This window comes from Nyctereutes procyonoides, unplaced genomic scaffold (assembly GCF_905146905.1).
Source record: "Nyctereutes procyonoides isolate TBG_1078 unplaced genomic scaffold, NYPRO_anot_genome, whole genome shotgun sequence".
NCBI lineage: Eukaryota > Metazoa > Chordata > Mammalia > Carnivora > Canidae > Nyctereutes > Nyctereutes procyonoides.
Window position 1 is genome coordinate 64,580,419 of NW_026575140.1, and position 23,141 is coordinate 64,603,559.

The following is a 23,141-nucleotide window of genomic DNA, read 5'->3' on the forward strand; positions in this document are numbered from 1 at the left end:
TAATTTTTTTTGTTATTTTGACACTTATGAAACAGATAAATTTAAGGACATGTTATTTAATATGTCAACAATAGCGGTAAAACCTGAAAACTGCCTTATATTTCTCCTATTTAAAAACAAAGTAAGGGACGCCTGGGTGGCTCAGCCGTTGAGTGTCTGCCTTCGGCTCAGAGGGTGATCCCAGGGCCCGGGATCAAGGTCCACATCAGGCTCCTTGCAGGGGGCCTGCTTCTCTCTCTGTCTATGAGTCTGCCTCTCTTTCTCTCTCTGTATTTCTCATGAATAAATAAATAAAATCATTTTTAAAAAATTAAAAATAAAAACAAAGACAACTTTTCCAAATAGAAGTTAATATTTATATAATTTTATAAAGTTCTAAAACATATCTCATTTAATTTTAAAAACCTTATAACACATGTATTATTGAGCCACATTTTACTAGCGAGGATCTATTTGCTCTCCTTTAGTCATTCCATCACAACTTATTTCTATTACTCTATTTCTCTACAAAAAAATGAGTAAAAATGGTATTTTAGTAAACACTGACTTTCTAAAAGAAAAGGTAAATTGTCAATGCTCTTTTAACTGGTGATGTGTTTCAACTGCAAAATATTTCTTTCACCTAAATGCAAGTTTGCACACATCTTGGAGAAGGCCTTGAGTGCCTGATTAATGTCTCAACAACCAAGACCAATTTAACTGCTGATTTCACACATTTTATTATACTGTCTAGCATTGGGATGAAATCATGGGCAATCTGAAAAGACAGGTCCATAACTGGCATGAAATTAAATCAAAAACATTGCAGACCTTTCATTTTTTAAAAATATTGTTGCATTTCATTCCATTAGATCAATGAACTCTTACCACTCAAAACCACTTATATCACTATATAATCCAACAGCATGAATATGTCTAATACAGTGAACAAGATATGGACCCTGTTGTTAAGGAATTCATAAATTAAATGGCAAGGAGAGGAGGAGAAAGAGCAAACAGGGAGTTTATGCAAATCTCCACTAGACTCTTAAGTAAGATAAAGTATAAATCAAGTAGTACCAGATCACACAGGATGGAGAAACAGATATGTTCTTGGGTGCAAGGGAACTGGGTTTTTGGAAACAGGTCAAAGGGTAAAGGGCTAAGAAGTTAAGGAAACAAACCCAACAAAGCACAAAGATCCAGTGCTGCTAAAAGACTTCTAAGTAAAGGCATATTCATTTTTTAGAAACATTTTAAATTTATATTACATTTTCAAGTTCTCAAAAGTATTTCAAAGGCTCTTGTCTCTAGGTAACTAATTTGGCTAACGGAGCAAAGAAGGTCAAACATGAAACCTGAGGTTCTAACTGCCCAAATCCAGGTTCTTTTGACTCTACTACAACTGCATTTAGATTAAGCCTGGTGGCAATTTAAAGAACATTCTAATGAGCAAAGAAAGAGTGCCAAGACGATCAGCTGAGATGATACAACTATACTCTAAGCAAGAGACGATGGGATACTGAAGTAGGGCAGTGACGGCAGAAAGTAAAAAGATAAGGTATGGGGATCCCTAGGTGGCTCAGCGGTTGGCGCCTGCCTTTTGGCCCAGGGCGCAGTCCTGGAGTCCCAGGATCGAGTCCCGCAACAGGCTCCCAGCATGGAGCCTGCTTCTCCTTCCTCCTGTGTCTCTGCCTCTCCCTTTCTCTCTATATATCTATCATGAATGAATGAATGAATGAATGAATAAATAAATAAATAAATCTTTAAAAAAAAGATAAGGTATGTACAGGAGGGGGAAAGCAAGGTAAAAATAGTATTACTTGACCCTTGAATGTACTGCAGGAAGAAGGAATTAAGGACCTCCACAGTTTTTAACTCAGTAAAACAGCAGGATGAGCATGCAATTAAAAGAAGGAAAATTATGACATGAATAGACATTTCTCCAAAGAAGACATACAAATGGCCAATAGACACATGAAAAGATGTTCAGTATCACTCAGCATCAGGGAAATACAAATCAAAACCACAATGAGATACCACCTCACACCAGTCAGAATGGCTAAAATTAACAACTCAGGAAACAATAAATGTCAGTGAGGATATGGAAAAGGGGAACGTCTTACACTACTGGTGGGAATGCAAGCTGGTACAGCTACTCTGGAAAACAGTGTGGAGGTTCCTCAAAAAACTGAAAATAGAGCTACCCTATGACCCAGCAAATGTACTACTGGATATTTACCCAAAGGATACAAACATTGCGATCCAAGGGGCATCTACACCCCAATGTTCATAGCAGCAATGCCCACAGCAGCCAAACTGTGGAAAGAGCCCAGATGAGGGGATCCCTGGGTGGTTCAGTGGTTTAGTGCCTGCTTTCGGCCCAGGGCGTAATCCTGGAGTCCCGGGATCAAGTCCCGCATCAGGCTCCCTACATGGAGCCTGCTTCTCTCTCTGCCTGTGTCTCTGCCTCTTTCTCTCTCATGAATAAATAAATAAAATCTTAAAAAATAAAAGCCCAGATGAATGGATAAAGAAGATGTGTGTGTGTGTGTGTGTGTGCGTGCAATGGAATACTACTCAGCTAGCAAAAAGAATGAAATCTTACCATTTGACATGGATAGATTTAGAGTGTATTATGCCAAGCAAAATAAGTCAATAAAGGAAAGACAAATATATGATTTCAAACTAAGGTATAATTTAAGAAACAAAACAGATGAACAATAGGGGAAGAGAAAAATAAAATAAAATAAGAAAACAGAGAATGAGGCAAACCATAAGAGAAAAACGGAGGGTTGCTGGGGGAGAGGAGATGGGGTAACTGGTGATGGGCATTAAGGAGGGAACGCAATGTAATGAGCACTGGGTGTTTGTGCAACTGATGAATCACTAAACTCTACCTCTGAGGCTAATAATATACTGTATGTTAATTAAATTGAATTTAAATAAAAAAATATTTAAAAAGAGAGAAGGAAAATTATGTATATAAAGGGATGGTTTTATACATCCTGAAGTTATGATACACCCATAAAAGTAAGGCAGACAACGGAAAACACTAGCTTAGGGCTCAGCATAGAGTGCAGAGCTAAAGTTACAGATCATCCACCAAAAAAATGTTAACCGGAACCATGAAGCTAAAAGCTAGGGCCAGGATGAGAATAGAGATTTTTACTCTTTCCTCACTCATACCTCACTCTGCAGCCTCTCAGAACAACAAACCAAAAAAAAAAACAACAACAACAAACCATCCTCAAATCACAGCATCTCCCTCTCAGCTCTGCCCCCTCACCCTTGCTCCGTGGCCTGAACCACCATGACCTGCCGGTTTGCCAGGGGAGAACAACGAAGTGGCTAAGAAAGGTGTTTGTTTGTTTTAGAGAAATAGCAACTTAAGTGTATTTGCAAGTAATGAGAAGGAGGCTAACAGAGAGAAACTGAAGATTCCATACAAGAGAGGGTGGGAAAAGGTTGTGGAGGCCAGAAAGGGAATGAGATCAGAGCTCTGATAAAGAACGTGGACGTCAAAGAGATGAAAACCTTTCCCATTGCCAGATGAGAGATGCAGAAAGATTCATCTTCTGGGGACAGAGTCAAAAGATAGACATTGAAAACGTTCAACCTTATAATCTCTGTTTTCCCAATCATTAGGCAGGAAGCAAAGAGACCGCTAAGAATAAAGCAGGGAATCTGGGGATAATGGCAAAAGTTTTGAGTAGCTGCTAAGAGAAATGTGATTTTTTTTTTTTTGCAGGCAAATTTGCAGGGAGAAATGGGTCATTCTAAATTTCTTCAGTCTCCCTTCCTAAAATAAATTTTAGAAATTGTATTATTGGGACACTAAATATGCTGATATGATTACAATTTCATTTAATAAAAAATAACTGTGCAGCATGGAAAAAAGTTGACAGAATGAGTAGAGGAAAGCAAAATTAAAAAAGACTATAATTATGTAAAATTATGCATGTGCTTGCACAGTTATAATGGACAGACACTTGAGGGAAACATCAAAAATATTTTTTAAATGTAGATTTTTTTTTGTCTTCTTTGCATTGCTTTGTCAATCGTACAAAAATATTTAACATGTCATTAAGAAGGAAGGAAGGTAGGCAGACAGGCAATAAAACTGGAGGGAAATACTTCAAAATATTTTATCAGTGTATAATCCCTGAGTGGTAGGATTTGGGGTGATTCATTTTCTCCTTTATTTTTCCACAGTTCTATAAAGAATGCATATTATACTTGTAATTAGAAGTCACCTAAGAATAAAAAAATAAAGAAAAATATTCTTTTTATTTAAGGCCCATGTGCTATTATAATAGAAATTTTCTATTTAATTGTGTGAGCTTTTCAGGGCAACTTAAATTTTTGTGTTTAGAACTTGCATAAGTGTCACATATGAAAAAGTTTCAATATCTAGGTAAGATTTTATATTTCAAACATCAGTTCATCCATCTATGTCAAAGGAATTATTTTAAATAATTTATGGACTTGAAATAATTTTATTTATTTATTTTAAAAAAGATTTTATTTATTTATTCATGAGAGACACAGAGAGAGAGGCAGAGACATAGGCAGAGAGAGAAGCAGACTCCCTGCGGGGAGCCTGATGTAGGATTTGATCCTGGGATTCCAAGATCACGCCCTGGGCCGAAGGCAGGTGTTTAACTGCTGAGCCACCCAGGCATCCGACTTTAAATAATTTTAAATTGCACACACATCCCTAACCTCATTTCTTGCCACCAAATTAAAACTTAGCTGAGACTCACATCATCCTGCACTTAATTTATTCAAAAAATGAAGATAAATGACTTCATAGAATTTTAATGAGAATTAAATAAATTTCTACAAATAAATGATTAAGACAAGTCCTGGTACATAGCATGCCCTCAAAAAATACCATCCATTACTATTAATAGCAGCAGCTATAATACTATACACATCAATTAATACCACTGTCCTGAAAAATAAAATTATATCTTGAAACTTAATGAAATAAACTTAGAAACAGAAACTAAGTAAAAAATATTACTAAAGGAATTAGAAGCAAAGTGGTTTTCTTTACGGTAATAATTCTTTATTAAACATAACCCAGAATGCTCCAATGGCACAGATTTCTAAACCAAACTATATTTCATCACTTAATATTTAGACTTAATTTGGAAAATCACACATGGGTAATATACTGGGTATTTCTGGGTAGATAGGAGCATAACAAATACCATAAACTTTTTCTATGATTCATTATGATATAATTTATAGTGTTTTGTTTCCTTGTTTTGTTGTGTTTAGTTCCAATCACTAATTTTATTTTCTCTTTCTCATAAATCTTTATTAGCAACTGTCTACCACAGAACATGTCTGGTATGTGAATATTTACACACTACAAAACTGAAAACTGCATATTATTTTCCTCAACTCTAAAGCTGAGGCGATCACAGCTGGGCTGAGGACACCAATCTTGTCCTATCAGCTCTTTGGCCTTTCCCTGGAGCCCCTGAATAAAATGATCACCTCCCCAAATAAGAAAACAGCATTAAAAAAAAAAAAACTTTTATTTTTAGCTTTCCTAAAAACACATTAAATTTGACTTCTTATAACTAACTTGTTATGCATACTACAATACAACCAAAGTAATTTTTAAATACATAAAATTTACTTTGGGGTTGATTTGTTTCACTTAAAATTGCACCCTTAAATTGCAAATATACGATATAAATCCTCATTCTTCCATGACCTCCCCCCAAAATCTGGAAAACAATGTATTAGAATCAAACCCTTCAAGAGAACATGGAAGTCTCCAGACTCACTACTGCCCAAATACAGTAGCATTTCATTTTTCCCTTAAATTTAATTATACAACAGAAAAAAAAAAGGCAATGAAACGCTGATGACAGAATGATGAGCATTTGAGAAACAGAGGTGAATCGGTGGAAGAATGAGGTGTTCCTGGGTCATTCCCTCTCCAAGAAAACCAACTAACCTAGTTATGGCTTTAGTAACTACTGGGGGGGCCTGGCTCACAATTTGAGAGATCCCACAAAAGAATTCTTCATACCAAAATTCAACATGATATATATATATGATCACAACTATCCAAATTATTACATGTTGCTCTAAATTATTACATTTGAGAGAATACTTTTCATGAAACAATAAAATTTTTTTTTTTAAATAAAAAAAACCTACCCCAAATGGCCAACAAGTCATTCAAGCTGATGTTTCCTATTCCATGACTGATGTCTACGGGTCACCACTCACACTTAGCAGCCGTGCTAAAGATTATTTCTGTGGCTTAGAAAGAAGTCTTACAGAGAGTTGTCATAAAGAGAAAAGCTTTTCCCTTGGCAAAGTGACAAACATGATGGTAAGATCCAAAATTAATGGCTATGGCCTCAAAACATTCTCTGGATGCCCAGATTGCACTGGGCCCTCTTCACTATCCCCACATGTCTATACTTTTCCTTTGAAGTACCATCAAAGCTGTAATTATATATTTGTATAACTGATCTTATTTATAAGTTTTCTTTCCACAGAGAATGCTTTCCAAAGGAAAATATGATGTCTGAGTTACGATTTTAAGGATGAACAGGAGGTGATAAGGAAATAGAGGGAAGGAAGGATAATATGTCTAAGCAAAGGAAATGATTTGTGCAAAGGCAATGAGCCTGGAGGGAAAGTCAGGCAGAGGTCCAGATGATGATGGCAAAGAACTGACACTTATAAAGTAGATAAGAAAAGAAAACAGCAGGGATCCCTGGGTGGCACAGCGGTTTGGCGCCTGCCTTTGGCCCAGGGCGCGATCCTGGAGACCCGGGATCGAATCCCACGTCGGGCTCCCGGTGCATGGAGCCTGCTTCTCCCTCTGCCTGTGTCTCTGCCTCTCTCTCTCTCTGCGACTATCATAAATAAATAAAAATTAAAAAAAAAAAAAGAAAAGAAAACAGCAGATTTAAGAAATATTTAGCAGGTAATGCCAACACTATTTCATGAGGAATTTGATACAAGATGCAAGAGTGAACAGATCTAAGAGTCTATGTTACTATAAAATGTGTATTTATGTATCATCTATGAAATTATTTGGCTTTAATTTAGCTTAAAATGTTTACTCTCTAGAAATAGTCTACTTAGGGATGCTTGGATGGCTCAGTGGCTGAGCCTCTGCCTTTGGCTCAGGTCGTGATCCTGGAGTCCTAGGATCGAGTCTCGCATCGGGCTCCCCTCTGGGAACCCTGCTTCTCCCTCTGCCTGTGTCTCTGCCTCTCTCTGTGTGTCTCTCATGAATAAATAAATAAATAAAATCTTTCAAAAAAAAAAAAAGAAAGAAAGAAATAGTCTATTTAAAGAAATAAGCCCTCTAGTAATGCATAGAAAATACTTCTAATTGTAGACCACAGAAATCAGATAATTTAGGGAGGGTAATAAAAGAAGGAGAACTGTATACAAAATAGGTACATCCCAGACCTGTTTTGCTTGGTCAGGGAAATGACTAAAGGGGGAGAAGATCTCTGTGGCAGGAAAGACTGAACTACCAAGTAAAGTATACCCATGGTGATGGAACTGGTGAACAGCGGAATAAATGCAAGGCTACAATGTTTATTTTATATTTAAAATACTCAATTTAGAAAACTGAGAATACATGTGATTTCTACAAAGAAGGAACTGAAAAGTATTTGCTGAATGAAGGTCAAACCTCACTACTTAAAAATGAAAGGCAAAGCATCAACACAACAGCCATTTCAATCTTGTAATTAAATTTTTTTCTCTTTTACTGTATTTATGAGCATCAGTTGCAGAGACTGGAATGCCAAAACACAGGAAAACAGTGTAGGTGTACCTATAGTATGAGAATCACAGCAATTGTGTTATAGTAAACTCACCATGTATTCAAGAATCCGAGTCAAAACACAGTGTGAAGGTCAAGTATGGTCAAACTACAACTGGAAATATTTTACATCACCACCAATCAAGTACCTGACTTTATATACAAAATGCCACAGAGGAGTTTGTTTCAATTATTCATTAGTTAATGTTTCTCCGAGGCCCTCTAAGACCTTCCATTAATTCCTCAGTTTCTTTCAGGAGAATGTCTATGAAACCTTCCGCAGAGCTGTCCAGGAACTATAAAAATTTTTTTCTCTTTTTTTGCCAGCCATGCAAAAAAGAATTTTACAGCCCTTGAACCATCCACAATGACTACTTCATTATCCACCATGAATGGTAAACTGATTTGGGTGCACTATTGTAAAAAACAAAGTGTAGAGCTGAATTCCCTTAGATGAAATGTGTCCACGATGTGATTCCACTGAAGGATCATTAACAGGGAGAAGTTACAGAATGCAGACAAGGATCTATTACATTAGAGGATTAGGATTCGACCTGTCCTGATAGAGAACTGGTCATCTTCCACAGCTTATCACTCAGTGTCCAAGCACTAGTGTGATGGAGATACTATGCAGTAGGGTTACTATTTCAATAAGGTATTAAAGTGTACTTGTGGGAAGGCCAGACCAGAGGATTCTAAGGTTCACAGATTATTTTTAAGTAGAAAACTCTCAGTGATAAAATTAATTGAAGGCACTTGCATAACACATACTTCAAGTGTTTCTTGGGGTTGTCTACAATATGCCATGTGTTACTCCAGGCACAACATATGAACTGAGAGAAACAGCCCTTGTCCTAAATACTGAATACTTCACTCTCTAAAAGGGAAGAGAAATAAGCAAACTAATAATTACAAGTGCTGATGGCTGTTCACTACAGCCAAAACAATATTCATAGATTGCTGAATCGTGAGATTTACCTTGTTCATACAGCCTAGCATTTCTAACACAAACTATGCAATGAAAGCTCTCCTCTTCATTCAACTGTTCTATGAATGGGATTTTCTCCCAAAGCACAAAAATTTTATAAGAAACATCTCAGGATTTTCCTCTAATAAGTCAGGAAATTTCTGTGAAGAGGGAAACAACTCTGCATTCTACTCTCATTTCTCAACAAAAGTACTCTGAAAGGCAGTTGAGTCAAGGCCCTGGCCTTGGGAGAATAAATGACTTTACTGGCAGCAGAGAATTCTATCAGAGTTATGTGTAAAGGTTTTGCATGTATGTCTGGTAAGGCTTGAACAAAATGTGCAAGTGTACAGTCTCTGCAGAGAAGATAAAGTTTTCTTTGTGGTCAAAAAATCCTTAGAATAAAAATCTTTCTATATGAAGCTTCAAGGCTATTCAGTTTCCTGAAGAGTTTATAAACAGAAAGTCAATTTTGTGTACTACTTTGAATACGATTTTGAATCCTGCTCCACTGGGTTATGTGGTTCACTGCTCAGAAGCTAGGAGGATCTAAAAATCACAGATATTAGTAATATTATAAACTTATTTGCTCAAGAGAGGAGATACAGTTACTGTAGGATATCCTTAAAACAACAGGAAAAAAAGTTATTTAAAAGAAGATCTGCTTTAGTTTTTTCAGTTGAATTGCTTTCAATTTCAAGAATCCCCTGAAGTCCAGTCACAGCTTTAGAACGCTTTTGTATAAAGTGACAAGTGTTGGGAAAGAAACAGGTATAGATTACAGTCTGATGACTAGAATACAAATATATACCACCTGAAAAGATAAATGCCACAGAGAATACTTTACGGGCCTTAAGTCTCAAAATAAGAATAGGTCACAATTTTTTGAGAGAATGAAAAAAAAGGCTTCAGAAGGAAGTAAAGACAAATTGAAAAGTGGACAAACTTCAAGAGGGTGATCTCTGGCACAGAAAATTAGTAGCACATGTATATGTCAGAGTGACATGTACGTTATATGAGGGCCTTGGAAGTGAGGCTGGAAAATGGGGCGCATCTATGGAAGGTCACATCATAGGAGGATCTGGGATTTAACAGAGTTAGCACAAAGAGACTACACAGAAGTGTTAAGAGTATAAAAGTTCTATGATCACAAGGACCTTAAAAACCTAAGTATGGCTGAAGTGCATAAGACCAACCATACGGTGCCCCTGGGTCCAGCTTCCTCTGTAAGTCCCTACTTTGTAACTCTACTTGCCGTGTCTTACTTTCAACTCCTTAATCTGTGTAAGAAATGTTAAGTGAAGCACTTTTTAATTTTTTTAATTCAACTAATTAATATATATTATTGGCTTCAGGTCAGTAATTCATCAGTTGCATACAACACCCAGTGCTCATCACATCATGTGACCTCCTTAATGCTCATCACCTAGTTACCCCATCCCTCCAAACCCCTCCTCTCCAGTGACTCTCAGTTTGTTTACTAGAGTTAGGAGTCTCTTATGGTTTGTCTCCCTCTCTGATTTCATCTTATTTTTTACTCTCTTCCCCTCTGATCTTTTGTTTCATTTCTTTTTTTTTTAAATTTATTTATTTATTTATTTATGATAGTCACACAGAATGAGAGAGAGAGGCAGAGACACAGGCAGAGGGAGAAGCAGGCTCCATGCACCGGGAGCCCGACGTGGGATTCGATCCCGGGTCTCCAGGATCGCGCCCCGGGCCAAAGGCAGGCGCCAAACCACTGCGCCACCCAGGGATCCCTGTTTCATTTCTTAAATTCCATGAGTGAGAGCATATGATAATTGTCTTCCTCTGACTGACTTCTCTCACTCAGTATAATACCCTCCAGTTCCATCCACATCATTGCAAATGGCAAGATTTCATTTTTGATGGGTAATATTCCACTTGTGTACATTACCACATCTTCTTTATCTATTCATCTATCAATGGACACCTAAGTTAACCACTTTTTTAAAATAGGAGTTGGCACAACGTAGTAAAGACAGCCAATTTTACAAACATAGTCTCTACCATGATCTAAATCATCAATAATACTAGCTTGAAGAACACCCTATGGAACTTGACTTCATATATTCTCATCTCCTCACATACAGATATTAAATTAGACATATTAATCTTTGAGAGCAATCCTTTAAAATCAGTTATAAACCTCATTATAAACCTCTCAACACTGTAATACACCCATTTCAGCCCTTCAACTTTTCCTATCTACATTTAACTCCTGCACTGATTTCATGCAATTATAATGGAGTTAAATACCATGTCAAATGTCAAGAGCTCTCCAATTCCAGTTCAGAATTCCCCAATTTCCAACATCAACCTGTCTCCCTTACATTTCTATTTGTTCCACATCTAAAAGACATCCAGGGGCACCTGGGTGGCTCAGTGGCTGAGCATCTGCCTTCGGCTCAGGGCGTGATCCTGAGGTCCTGGGATTGAGTCCCGCATCAGGCTCCCTGCGGGGAGCTCCTTCTCCCTCTGCGAATGTCTCTGCCTCTCTCTCTGTGTGTGTCTTTTATGAGTGAATAAAATTTAAAAATATTTTAAAAATTTAAAAAATAATTTAAAAAGACATCCAAATCCAACATATCTAAAAATAGTACTATTTTTTTCCCCAAAACATACTCCCTTCCTTATTTCTACACCTCCAAGAACAGCCACTCTATTCTTCCAGCTGCTCAGGCTTTAAAACTTTGAAGTCATTTTGCCTCCCCTCTATATCTCATATACCCCTCTCATCTAAACCATTATAAAAATCCTGTCTACTCTCCTTTCAAACTATATACAGGAAACATTTATGCATATAAGAATCTAACCACTTCTAACCATCTCCTAGGCTACTATCTTGGTCAAAGCCATTACTATTCTTTGTGTGATTATTGCCAGAACCTTTCTACATTCCAGCTTCTACTCTCATGCTTCTTCAATTTACTCTTAACAAAGAAGCCAGGATCATCCTGTAAAATATATCTTCTCCTGGAAACCCTTTAATGCCACCTCATTCAGAATAAAAACCCACTTCCTCATCCTGACTTTCAAGCTTCACATGATCAGGCCTCCCATGGCCTCTCTAACCTGGATCTTCTACTTCCCTGTCTTCCAACCATTCCCCTCCAGCAACAGTAGGCTCCCTGCTTTTCCAATCTTTGGGAACCCTCTGCTCCTCATGCCCCGATTGCTCTTCACCCAGATACAAGGATCCACTGTTTCACTTCAAATCTTGTCACTTTTTCAACCATAATAAGCTTGTGTACTCAAAGCCACAGGGCACTCAAGATCCCACTAGCCTGCCACTGAGTGTCTAACTTTCTAATATGCTACAGAATTTATTATGTTTAATGTGTACTGTCTCTCCCAACCCATATGAAACTCCATGCAGGCAGGCATTTTTATCTGTCCTGCTCACTAATAGATGGATGCATGAATCCTGGAACAAAATATTTTGTTTTTTATGAAACAGATACCAAATTTAAGTTTCTCATTCTTTAGGGGAAGAATTTAAGGACCAGAGTGTATTCTATGAAGTCAAAGTATCAGTAAATGGTAGAGTCCAAAATAAAATAGGGTCTCTCTGGCTTAAGCTTTTTTCCACTAGAACACACTGGTGGAACATGAGAGAATATATACGAAAATAAATTTTAAAAACAAGCAAATACACATAAATATACCGACAAAGATATAGAGACATTTTACATTAAAATATTACCACTGCCAAGTAGTAGTATTATACAATATTATACAAATATTACCACTGCCAAGTAGTCATTATATACCTACAAACTTTCATCACTTACCTCTACCCCAGATTTTTTTGCTGATATCTGTGTTATAGTTTCTTTGAATTTATTTGCCTTTTCAAGTTGAGCTTTAAGTCGTTCTGCTAATTCCTTCAAAGAGAAAAACAACAACAACAACAAAAAAAAACAGAAGAAATGTGTGAGAAATATCAGAAAGGGAGACAGAACATAAAGACTTCTAACTCTGGGAAATGAACTAGGGGTGGTGGAGGGGGAGGAGGACGGGGGGTGGGGGTGAATGGGTGACGGGCACTGAGGGGGACACTTGACGGGATGAGCACTGGGTGTTATTCTGTATGTTGGTAAATTGAACACCAATAAAAATTAATTTATAAAATTAAAAAAAAAAACAGAGAAAAACAAGAAAAATAGGTGTCATATATAGCTTAATTCCTCAATGTAGAGTACTTCAAATTTAAACAACAGAAGGGAAAATAGCCTAGAGAACACTGAGGTAGCCATAACCTGAATTCAACCACCAACTCAGAGACTAGTAAATTGCTTTTTAATGAATTTATCTCAGTTACACACTTCTCAAATATCCATAGTATTTGTTTATGCTTTGAAGGTAAATAATTACAAGGACATATATTCTAGAGGAGAGACAGGGGCATGAAGAAAATACACAACCTCAAGAACGACTTTTTTCTAATTCTCTGGATACTATAAACATTCAATACTCAAAAATTCAGTTACTGTAACAAGAAAGCCTTAACAAGATTTAAATATTACCTTCTTTATTATTGAGAAATTTAAATTTGAACTCTAAATATATCTCATTTTTACTCTAGAAAGTCTATAAAAATTTATATAAAACAACTGACACACAAAGAAACAAATTAAACAAATAGAATTACATGACAAGCAAAGAATAGTATTCTCTACCACAATGGTTCCATGACCAAAAGAACACTTCTTTTAACATAAATTAGCTTCCTAATTTGGTTAGGACCTCTCTTTCACTATTTTAAACTAATTCCTTTGTGCTCTCAAAACTCAAACTTCTTTCCTGCTATTATTATTGTTGGTGGTAGTTTGTTCTCTCTTACCAATTTCTGGGGTGGGCTGAAGTTCAGTGTTTCCAAAGACCAGATTCAAAGGGAAAGAGCAAGATAAGCCTTGTATTAGACACACTAACAAAAATAGAAGCATCTTGTTCGACCACCTTTTATTCTACTGAATAGTGTCACACTGATAGTACAACAAAAGGGAAACCACTTAAAGATCACTGATATTTGGGTCTGAGATGAATACATTCATATGACCATGAGGGAATCTACTGTCAAAACATGCAAAGCTGTCTGGCTTTCCTATTCCACCATGCATAATGTAACATGTACTAGTACATCAGAAATGTGACACTATAATACATAAGTAATCAATAAATATAGATGGGTGTAGCTCTCACTAAATCATCCCCATTTTTTTTAAATTCTGAGGTAAATCAGTCTTAAATCATAACACTATTATGAAAATTAAATGAACTAACTTATACAAAAATCTAATGCTTATCAGGCATAAACATACTCCATTACAATTTGGACAAGTGAATTAACCATCTTTTTTAGAAGCTCATTTGTGAGATTCCTAAGTGAAGAAATCTAAGAAAGAAATTCACACTCTTGGGATCCCTGGGTGGCGCAGCGGTTTGGCGCCTGCCTTTGGCCCGGGGCGCGATCCTGGAGACCCGGGATCGAATCCCATATCGGGCTCCCGGTGCATGGAGCCTGCTTCTCCCTCTGCCTGTGTCTCTGCCTCTCTCTCTCTCTGTAACTATCATGAATAAATAAATAAAATCTTTAAAAAAAAAAAAAAGAAAGAAATTCACACTCTTAATAATATGTGACTAAAACAGGGAAAGAAGACAATGCCACCTTTATCTCCTTCAAATAAGCTATGCTAGAAGTCCAAAGTAGAAAGAAAATTTTAAAAACATTTTGTTCCCTATGATCTTAAATTTCAAAAATCTGACAAGACATTTTATTTAGAAGTAGACAGAACTGTTTTTAGAAATATTCAAGAATTTCTTTAAAGAATAAATAAACAGCAGTTATTTTTCAAACTGTGCTACATCCACACTGCAAAGAAACTCCCAAAATTACTTGTAAGAGTTAAAGAGTTAATGTCTATTCTCCTAAGAACAACACAGAAGACTTACCATATTTCCCATCATCTCTGCCTTGATAATCCTGGCTCCCAATTTATTCTTCTCATCAATACTCAAGATGTGGCTGGAATCATCCTCAGGACCACCTCTGTTTGAACAACACAGATTAAAAGCATATGAAATATAGGAACATTCAAGTAACAACATGAAGACCCAAATGTTATTTTCATGGACGTCAACAAAATTCTTTAGCAAAATAAAAAAAAAAAAAATTTCAGTATTTCACCAAAAATCAACAGTTTAAAGTTCTCTGTTACAATGTCACAATGGCCTGCGGCAGTTATAATAATAACTGATCAAAGCTCCAGCAACAATGAGATAAATAATGTCATTATTCTTTACTAATATTTCCATAATCATTTTAAAAAGGAAACAAGAGAAAATTAAAACACTAGAATCAGGGCATAATTCTACATGGCTGGGGTAATTCTTATTTGGTGTGATTAAATTACAGATAAGCTAAGAAACTATAACTAGGAAATGACTATTTAACTGCATTCAAAGGGCACCTGGGCGGCTCAGTCAGTTAAGAGTTTGCCTTTGGCTCAGGTCATGATCCCAGGGTCCTGGGATGGAGTATAGCATTGGCATCGGTGCATTGGTGGCATCGGGCTCCCTGCTCAGTGGGGAGCCTGCTTCTCCCTCTCCCTCTGCCCCTCCCCCTGCTTGTACTCTCTCACTCTCTAGCTTGCTCTCCAGCACACGCACTCTCTCTCCAATAAATAAATAATCTTAAAAATAAGATTTAAATAAATAAATAAATAACCGCATTCAAAGAATAAAAACAATGACCATGCGTCCTTTTTGCAAAATAAACCCTGAATAAGTCAAACAACATAAACTAATTTATAACTAAGATCATGTCCCAAACCTATACTCGGTGAAGACGAGAAATTTCCAGCTAGGATTAGAGTCCTGGCATAAAAAAGTTGTCTCAGTTACTTCTTTATGAAAGATAATGGCAGGGAAGGGGAATGCTGGCCGCACCTGAAGGACTCCTTAGTGAATGAGACATAGCTAAGACTCTAGAACTCCAAATCAGCCAGAGAAAGGAGAAAGAAAGCTGAAAAGCGAAAAAATTACAGCAAAGTGTGGAGCATTCCCCTTGAGTATTCAGCAAGAAACTACCTGTAGTCAGAGAAAGCATCATTCCAAAGATCAGAGGAACAGTATTCAGTATTCCAGGAATGGAAAACTCACAATTCAGAAAACACTGGGTAGAGTATTAGGGGCCTTACTTCATTACTGGAAGTCTAAAGGAACAAATAGTTTCCAATTAATTTAACTATGTCACAAAGCTCAAGAATATTTACAAGAATTCAAAAATATTCAGCAATCAACAAGGTAAAATTCATAATATCTAGTATTCAATCAAAGATTACCAGACATGCAAAGACATAGAAAAGTAAGACCCACAATTAGGAGAAAAAGCTATCAATCAAAGTCAACTCCAAAATGACTCAGATGTAAGAAACTACAGATAAGAAAATTATTTTAACGGTATTTATATGTTTAAAAATTATAAACTAAGATATAAAATAGATCAGAATTGAGCTTCTATAGTTGAAAACTACAATGTCTGAGATAAAAAAATACAGTAGATAGGGTTCATGAAAGATTAAACTGCAAAAAAATTTGTGAACTTGAAATCTTAAAACCCATGCAGCAAAATGAAACAAGAGAAGAAAAGAATTTTAAAAAATAAAAAGAGCTTCAGAGCTATGAGACAACCTTAAATATCCTTCTGTTCATGTCATTGGAGACCCTGAAAGAAACAAATGGGAGACAGAATATACAAAGGCCAATTTTCCAGATTTACTAAAAATTAAAAAACTTACAGAACCAAGAATCTTGGGAAATCCTAAGCCCAAAAAGAACTACAAAAAAACAAAAAAGCAAAACAAAACAAAAAAAACAACCCCGCATCAGGGCACATCATAATCAAATTCCTCAAAGCTAGTAATAAAGAGAACACTTTTAAAGCAGCCATAGTGGAGAGAAAAAGACACACTTAAGCACACAGAAACAGGTAAATGTGACAGCAGATTTCTCATCAGAAACAATCCAAGCAAGAAGAGAACAGCAATACCTCTAAGATACTTTAAATCGTCAACCGAGAATTCTATATCAAGTGAAGGTATCTTTCAAATATAACACAAAATGAAGCCCCTTTCAGAAACAAAGTTGAAAGAATGTTAAATAAAAGGCAGAAGAAAAATACCAGACTGAAACGTGGATCAATCCAAAGGAAAGAAGAGCAACAGAAATGATGATAAGAGTAAATGTATAATACTTTTTCTTATTACATAAATTTCCTTAAAATAACTATTTAAACAAAATAATAAGTGAGAGGTTTATGATGAGGATAAGTGAAATGTATGACAATGCTAACAGAAAGGACAAGAGGGGTAAGTGTAAATAAAAACTACTGTAAAGTTCTTATACCATACAGCAATGGTATAACACCACCTAAAGTTGGACAAGTTAAAGATGTATACTATCAAATATAAAGAAACGACAAAAATAACACCCAAAAATTATAAGAAAAGAAATAGAATCATAAAAATATGCAATCTAAAATAAGTCAGATAAAGAGGAAAAAGAGAACAAAGAACAGATAGTATAAACAGAGAACAAATATCAAAATTACAGATTTAAACCTTATTATATCACACTATATATAAATGATCTAACCATCTGAAATAAAAGGTAAAACTGTCAGGTAAAAGAGCAAAACTCAACAACAAGAAACATACTATAAAAACACAAATATGTTAAATATAAAAGGGTGGAAAAAGATACACTGTTGTAACACTAGTCAAAAGAAAGGTGAAGTAGCTTCTTTAAAATCAAACAAATTATATTACAGAGCAATAAATATTACCAGGAACAAAGAAAGCTTTTTCATTTCATATGAAAAAGTGAATCCATAAAGAGTACAGAAAAATTCCTAAATGTTTATGCACATAATGAGGGCTTCAAAATACATAAAGCAAAAACTGACAAAACTGCAAAGAGAAACAGACTAATTTACAATTATAGTTGTCGATTTCAAGACTCCACTCTCAATATTTGATGGAATAAATAAATTCTTCAAGGATATGCAAGACTTGAATAACACTAACAACTAACATGACCTAATGAACAATCAGAGAATATTCTACTCAACAACAGAATACATTCTTTCCTAGTACATAGGAACACTTAACCAAGACGGACCATATTCTGAGCTATACAAGTGTCCATAAACTTAAAGGGATTTAAGTCATACAAACTATGTTCTCTAAATCCTGTGATATTATTAACAAAGATCTCTGGAAAATCCTCAACTATTTGGAAACTAAATAGCATATCTGCAAATAACCCATGGTCAAGAACAAAATCAAAGAGAAATTTAAAAGTATTTCAAATCAAATAAAAATATAAACATAATATATCAGAATTTACAGGATGCTACCAAAGTATTACTTAGGGAGAAACCTATAGCTAGCTCTAAATGCTTGTATTAGAAAAGAAAGATCTCAAATCAATAATCTCAGTTTACAAGTTAAGTAGAAAAAGAAGAGCAACTCAAGCCCAAGTAAGCAGAATGCAAGAAATTATAAAAATCAGAGTGGGAATAAATTAAAAAACAGAAAAACAATAAAGAAATGCAATGAAACCAAATCTGGTTAGGACAATCAATGAAATTGGTAAACCTCTAGTTGAACTAATTAGGGGAGAAAAAGATAAAAATTACCAATAAAGAAATGAGAGATGCAAAATCACTAAATATTCTTACAAACACCTTACAAAAAGATCTCTGGATGGAAATAAGCACATAAAGAGATGCTCAATATCACTTGCCATTAGGGAAATGCAAATTAAAACCATGAGACACTGCTACACATTTCCAAGAATAACAAAAATTGACCATTCTAAGTTTTTGCAAGGATGTAAAGGAACTGCAAGTCTTACACACTGCTAACGGGAATGTAAAATGATACAACTCGGTAAAACTATTTCACAGTTTCTTAAAATTTAAAGATTTAATTACCATGTGATCTAGCCAGTCCTCTCCTAGGTATTCACTCAAGAGAAAAAGAAGCATACATCCATACAAAGATTTATACATGAATGTTCAAAGAAGCTTTATGTATAATAGCTAAAAACTGGAAATGTTCAAAATGTGCACCAACAGGTGAATGGAAAAATTGTGTTCTCTCTACCAAAGCCAAACTACCCACCCACCAATAAAAAAGAATAAATTATTGTTATATGCAACGACATAGATGAAGCACAAAGTGAAAGCCAGACAAAAAAAGAGTGCATAACATATGATTCCACTTATATAAAACTCTAGAAAATGTAAACTAGTTTATAATTAAAGAAAGCAGATGAGTGGAAGTTTAGGGGACTTGTAAAGGTGTGATTAGAGGTGGAGAGAATTATAAAAGGGTACCAGAAGCTTTGGGGGGCGGGGGGTTGAGGTTTCATAAGAATATACATTTTTTAAAACTCACCAAATTATACATTTTATATATATGCAGTTTATATATGTCAATTATACCTCAATATAAATATACCTCAAAAAAATTCTCAAAGGGGAGTGATAAAAAACTTTTAAGCTGAAAAACCTGTCATAATCTCACATATAAAGGATATATCTATGATAGTCCTAATTTTTCTGAATTACTAAATATCATCATACTCTACTGAAAGTACTTGAGTTTTCAACATACATGCTGAGCCAGTAATACTAAACTATATATATAGACCTTTAAATCAAAACTTGACCTAACAACCAATTATTTTTAAGTAGCAAATTCCTTTTTGAGCAAAAATATATATATATAAATCTTTCAATAGGTAGCATTTGAGTTTTTTAAAAAATAAATAAAAATTTAAAAGATTTATTTTTAAAAAAACATTAATTAATATCTGCAAAAAATTCTATAAGAACCATTTCATATTAGGGAAAGAAAAAAACCACATTCTGGCGCTCAAAGAAACCTAAAATATTACAAGTGAAGCACCAATAGAAAGGAACGTGTTTTTGTTCCCCTCAAGTCCTTTCAATCTACTTTTTATTTTGTATTTTTGATACACTGATGTTTACTGAGCACTTCCCCATGCCAGATACTATGAAGTAACTTTTACTCCCCTTTTTTTTTTTGAGACGTGACATATTTTTTTCTTCCAAATTCTTGTTTAAATTCTAGTTAGTTAACATATAGTGTAATACTGGTTTCAGGAGTAGAATTTAGTGATTCATTACTTACATACAACACCCAGTGCTCATCACAAGTGCCCTCCGTCATGCCCATCAGCCATCTAGCCCAACTCCCCATCTAACTACCTCCATCCCCCCTCAGTTTGTTCTCTATCCTCCAAGGTCTCTTATGGTTTGCCACCCTCTCTCTCTTTTTCGTATTACCTTCCCACACATTCATCTGTTTTGTTTCCTAAATTCCACATATGAGTGATATTATATGGTGTACATCTTTCTCTGACTCAATCTACATTAAAAAACAATTAAGAACAACAGTAGGAGGTATTACTTGTACTGTTGAGGTACTACCTGTATTGTTAGTTGTATTTTTGTATGGAAAATATTTTTTAGTAACTTTTCCCAAATCAAATTCTGAGGTACACATAATTTTTATTGTATTATAAATGTAATTTATTTTAATTTCAGGCAACCCAATCATATTTCAATAAAAAGCTGGACTTCCTAACCAACACAACTTTCCTCAACTTGTTTTCTTTCTCATTCAATTAATTCCTCGAAATTCTCTGCTTTGAAAACTACTATTCCTGTTCTTTATGTAGGAATTATATAAATATTAAATTTTTACATGTATGTATAAGGCATAACAAATTTAACCATACTTCCTGCCCTTTTGAAAAAGTTATCAGTGGAATTATTCCCCCATGAAGTCAGCCTGCCCCTGGATCTACCTTTTAAACTGCCCAGCTTCCTAAGTGAAAAACTTCCTAATATTCCTTCTGATTTTTCTGCCTTTCTTTGGTGCCAAATCTTTAAGTATTTGACCACATTTTTCTTTCCAACTGTTATTCCTAATTCATCCATTGTTCATCTCAACTCCAGCCAACTGAGAAATAACATAGGAAAGGTAAAATGGATAAGGGGTTGGTTTCCTCACTATTTCTCCAAACTTTTCTTTGCTAATCCAATAGATGTTTTACTATAATCACGACACATAACATGTGCACACAGGATTTCTCACTGAATTCAAATATTCAGGAAATAAGCTGTCTTGCATGCAAGCTCAGATTTATAGAATTATAGACCTATATTCAGAATTATAGAATAAACACCAGAGAAGTCTAGATGGCACAGTCAGTTAAGCATCTGACTCGTGGTTTCAACTCAAGTTGTGATCTCAGGGTTGTGAGACTGAGCACCATGTTGGGCTCCACACTCAGCATGGAGTCTACCTGAGATTCTCTCTCCCTCTTCCTCGTCTCTCCTGCTCTCCTGCTCTCTCTCTCTCTCAAATAAATAAATTTTAGAAAAAGAAGGAGGAGAAGGAGAAGAGGAAAAGTAGAAAAGTCAAAGGCCCAAAACCATTAATTCATCTCCTTTAGAGAAGAAAGATTTTAGGGATGTTAATAAACTACTATATCAAGTGTCAATATGTCAATAGATACATGCCTATGAATAAATAAGGATAAAAATAAAAGTATAAATACCTAAAAACAGACTACTAATAAAATTCTAAGAGTTCCTAACGCAAGCTTTGCATGAAGCTCTAGAAGCTGTTTCTTTAAACTGCCAATTATAACCTTACAAGAAATGAGAAATCCTTCCTAGGATTATGAGAAAAGGAGTTCTGGAGTTAGACTGACATGAGTTCAAATCCAGACTCTGTCACTAACTTTATGAGATTGGGCAAGTGTCTTAACCTGAGGCTATAAAACCCAAACACTGATTAATACATACCCTTACATTATAGGATCAAATGTGATAATGTATAAAATTATAGTAATTGCAGTAATAGAATAAAATTCCAAACACAACACATAACCTGGTACTCAATAATGGTTAGTTCCTTTTGCCCCTAAGAGCCAATTACTAAATCAAAGAAGAATTCTCCAACCAGTCCTCCGTTCACTATGTTCAAAATCCAATGGTGAAATCTTTTCAAGAAAAGAAAGAGGGCTGCTGGGCTGGCTCAGTAGGTGACTCTTGACCTCCGGGTCAGGAACTCAAGCCCCACACTGGGTGTAAAGATTACTTACATTAAAAAAAAAAAAAAAAAAAGACAAACGTACAGAAGAATATCTAGGAATGGTGCACAGAGAAGTAACCAAACCCTTTCAGGGACCGCAGAATTAAAAGCTTCATCACTGAGCCGTGGAGGCCAACTCAAGTTCCTCCTCTCTTCTACATTCATTCACTCCTTCAGTTCATGACTTCTTGTCTCTCAACTATAGCCTCCTAAGCAGTATTTCAGACTCAAATCTGTTCCATTTCCCAAGTTAACCTATGGAATACCTTGGAATCTTTCTAAAATACAACTCTGATTTCAAATCCTGGACATACCTGTTTCCTATCACAACAGAATACTATCTGACTCATAAGCATAACTTTGTATGCCATTTACAGAGCACACAAGCCACACCTGCAACACCTGCCTATTCATCTTCCTCCCATTCAAATACATTCCATAAATTATTGAGAGGCCAATGTATGCTATGCACTCTCAGGATTCAGAGATGCGAAGACTCCAGATATGTCCTCTCTTCAGGGAGCTACTGCATCTAATACTCCAAAATACTAATCACAATATTCAACTAGACCATGCTGTTTTTTGTCTCCAAGTTATTTCCTGGATTCTATTGCCCTGATTATTTCTCAGAAGAGACATCCCTTCTTGTATGTAAGAACTGAAACTATAAGGATCTATACCTATACCTGTAACTTTAAGTCCATGGCATTTATGCTCCTATATTTGTTTACATGCTTATATATAACTGACTTTTTGATACTATGAGCTCCTTGAAGAGTATGACGTCATACCCGTTTTTATACTACTAGACCTAGGAAATCAGTGTGTTCAGTAAGTATAAAATAAACAGTAGAAAGAATTTGTCAAAGCCATCTAATTTAAGCTCCAAGGGACATGTCTGGCACAAAAAAAAACCTCCCCTTGTCACTGTATTCCTTGTCACAGCAGACACCTTTTTCAAATCTGAGTAAAAGTTTATTTTTCAAATTTCCAGTTTCTAAGGATTACTTAAAGAAAATATGATATGCACATGGACTGCTAATTTTAAGGTAACTCTGTTCCAAAAATTCATCTATATTTTTTGGTAAAAATAAAATAAGCTAATAACAGTTAAGTCATAAAAATGAGAGGACATTGCAATTTTATGAGCTGT

At 35.5% G+C, this 23,141-nt stretch overlaps 1 protein-coding gene across 1 annotated transcript in view; it reads right to left on the bottom strand.

Annotated features, from left to right (window-relative positions):
• The window catches only part of CWF19L2 (CWF19 like cell cycle control factor 2), a 142,849-nt gene that overhangs the window by 68,833 nt on the left and 50,875 nt on the right, over window positions 1-23,141 (bottom strand). Inside the window, exons 9-10 of the mRNA XM_055306576.1 lie at window positions 14,745-14,841; window positions 12,584-12,676 (exon numbers count right to left, since the gene is read on the bottom strand). Coding sequence (XP_055162551.1) covers window positions 12,584-12,676; window positions 14,745-14,841 — 190 coding nt within the window. The remainder of the gene's footprint in view (window positions 1-12,583; window positions 12,677-14,744; window positions 14,842-23,141) is intronic.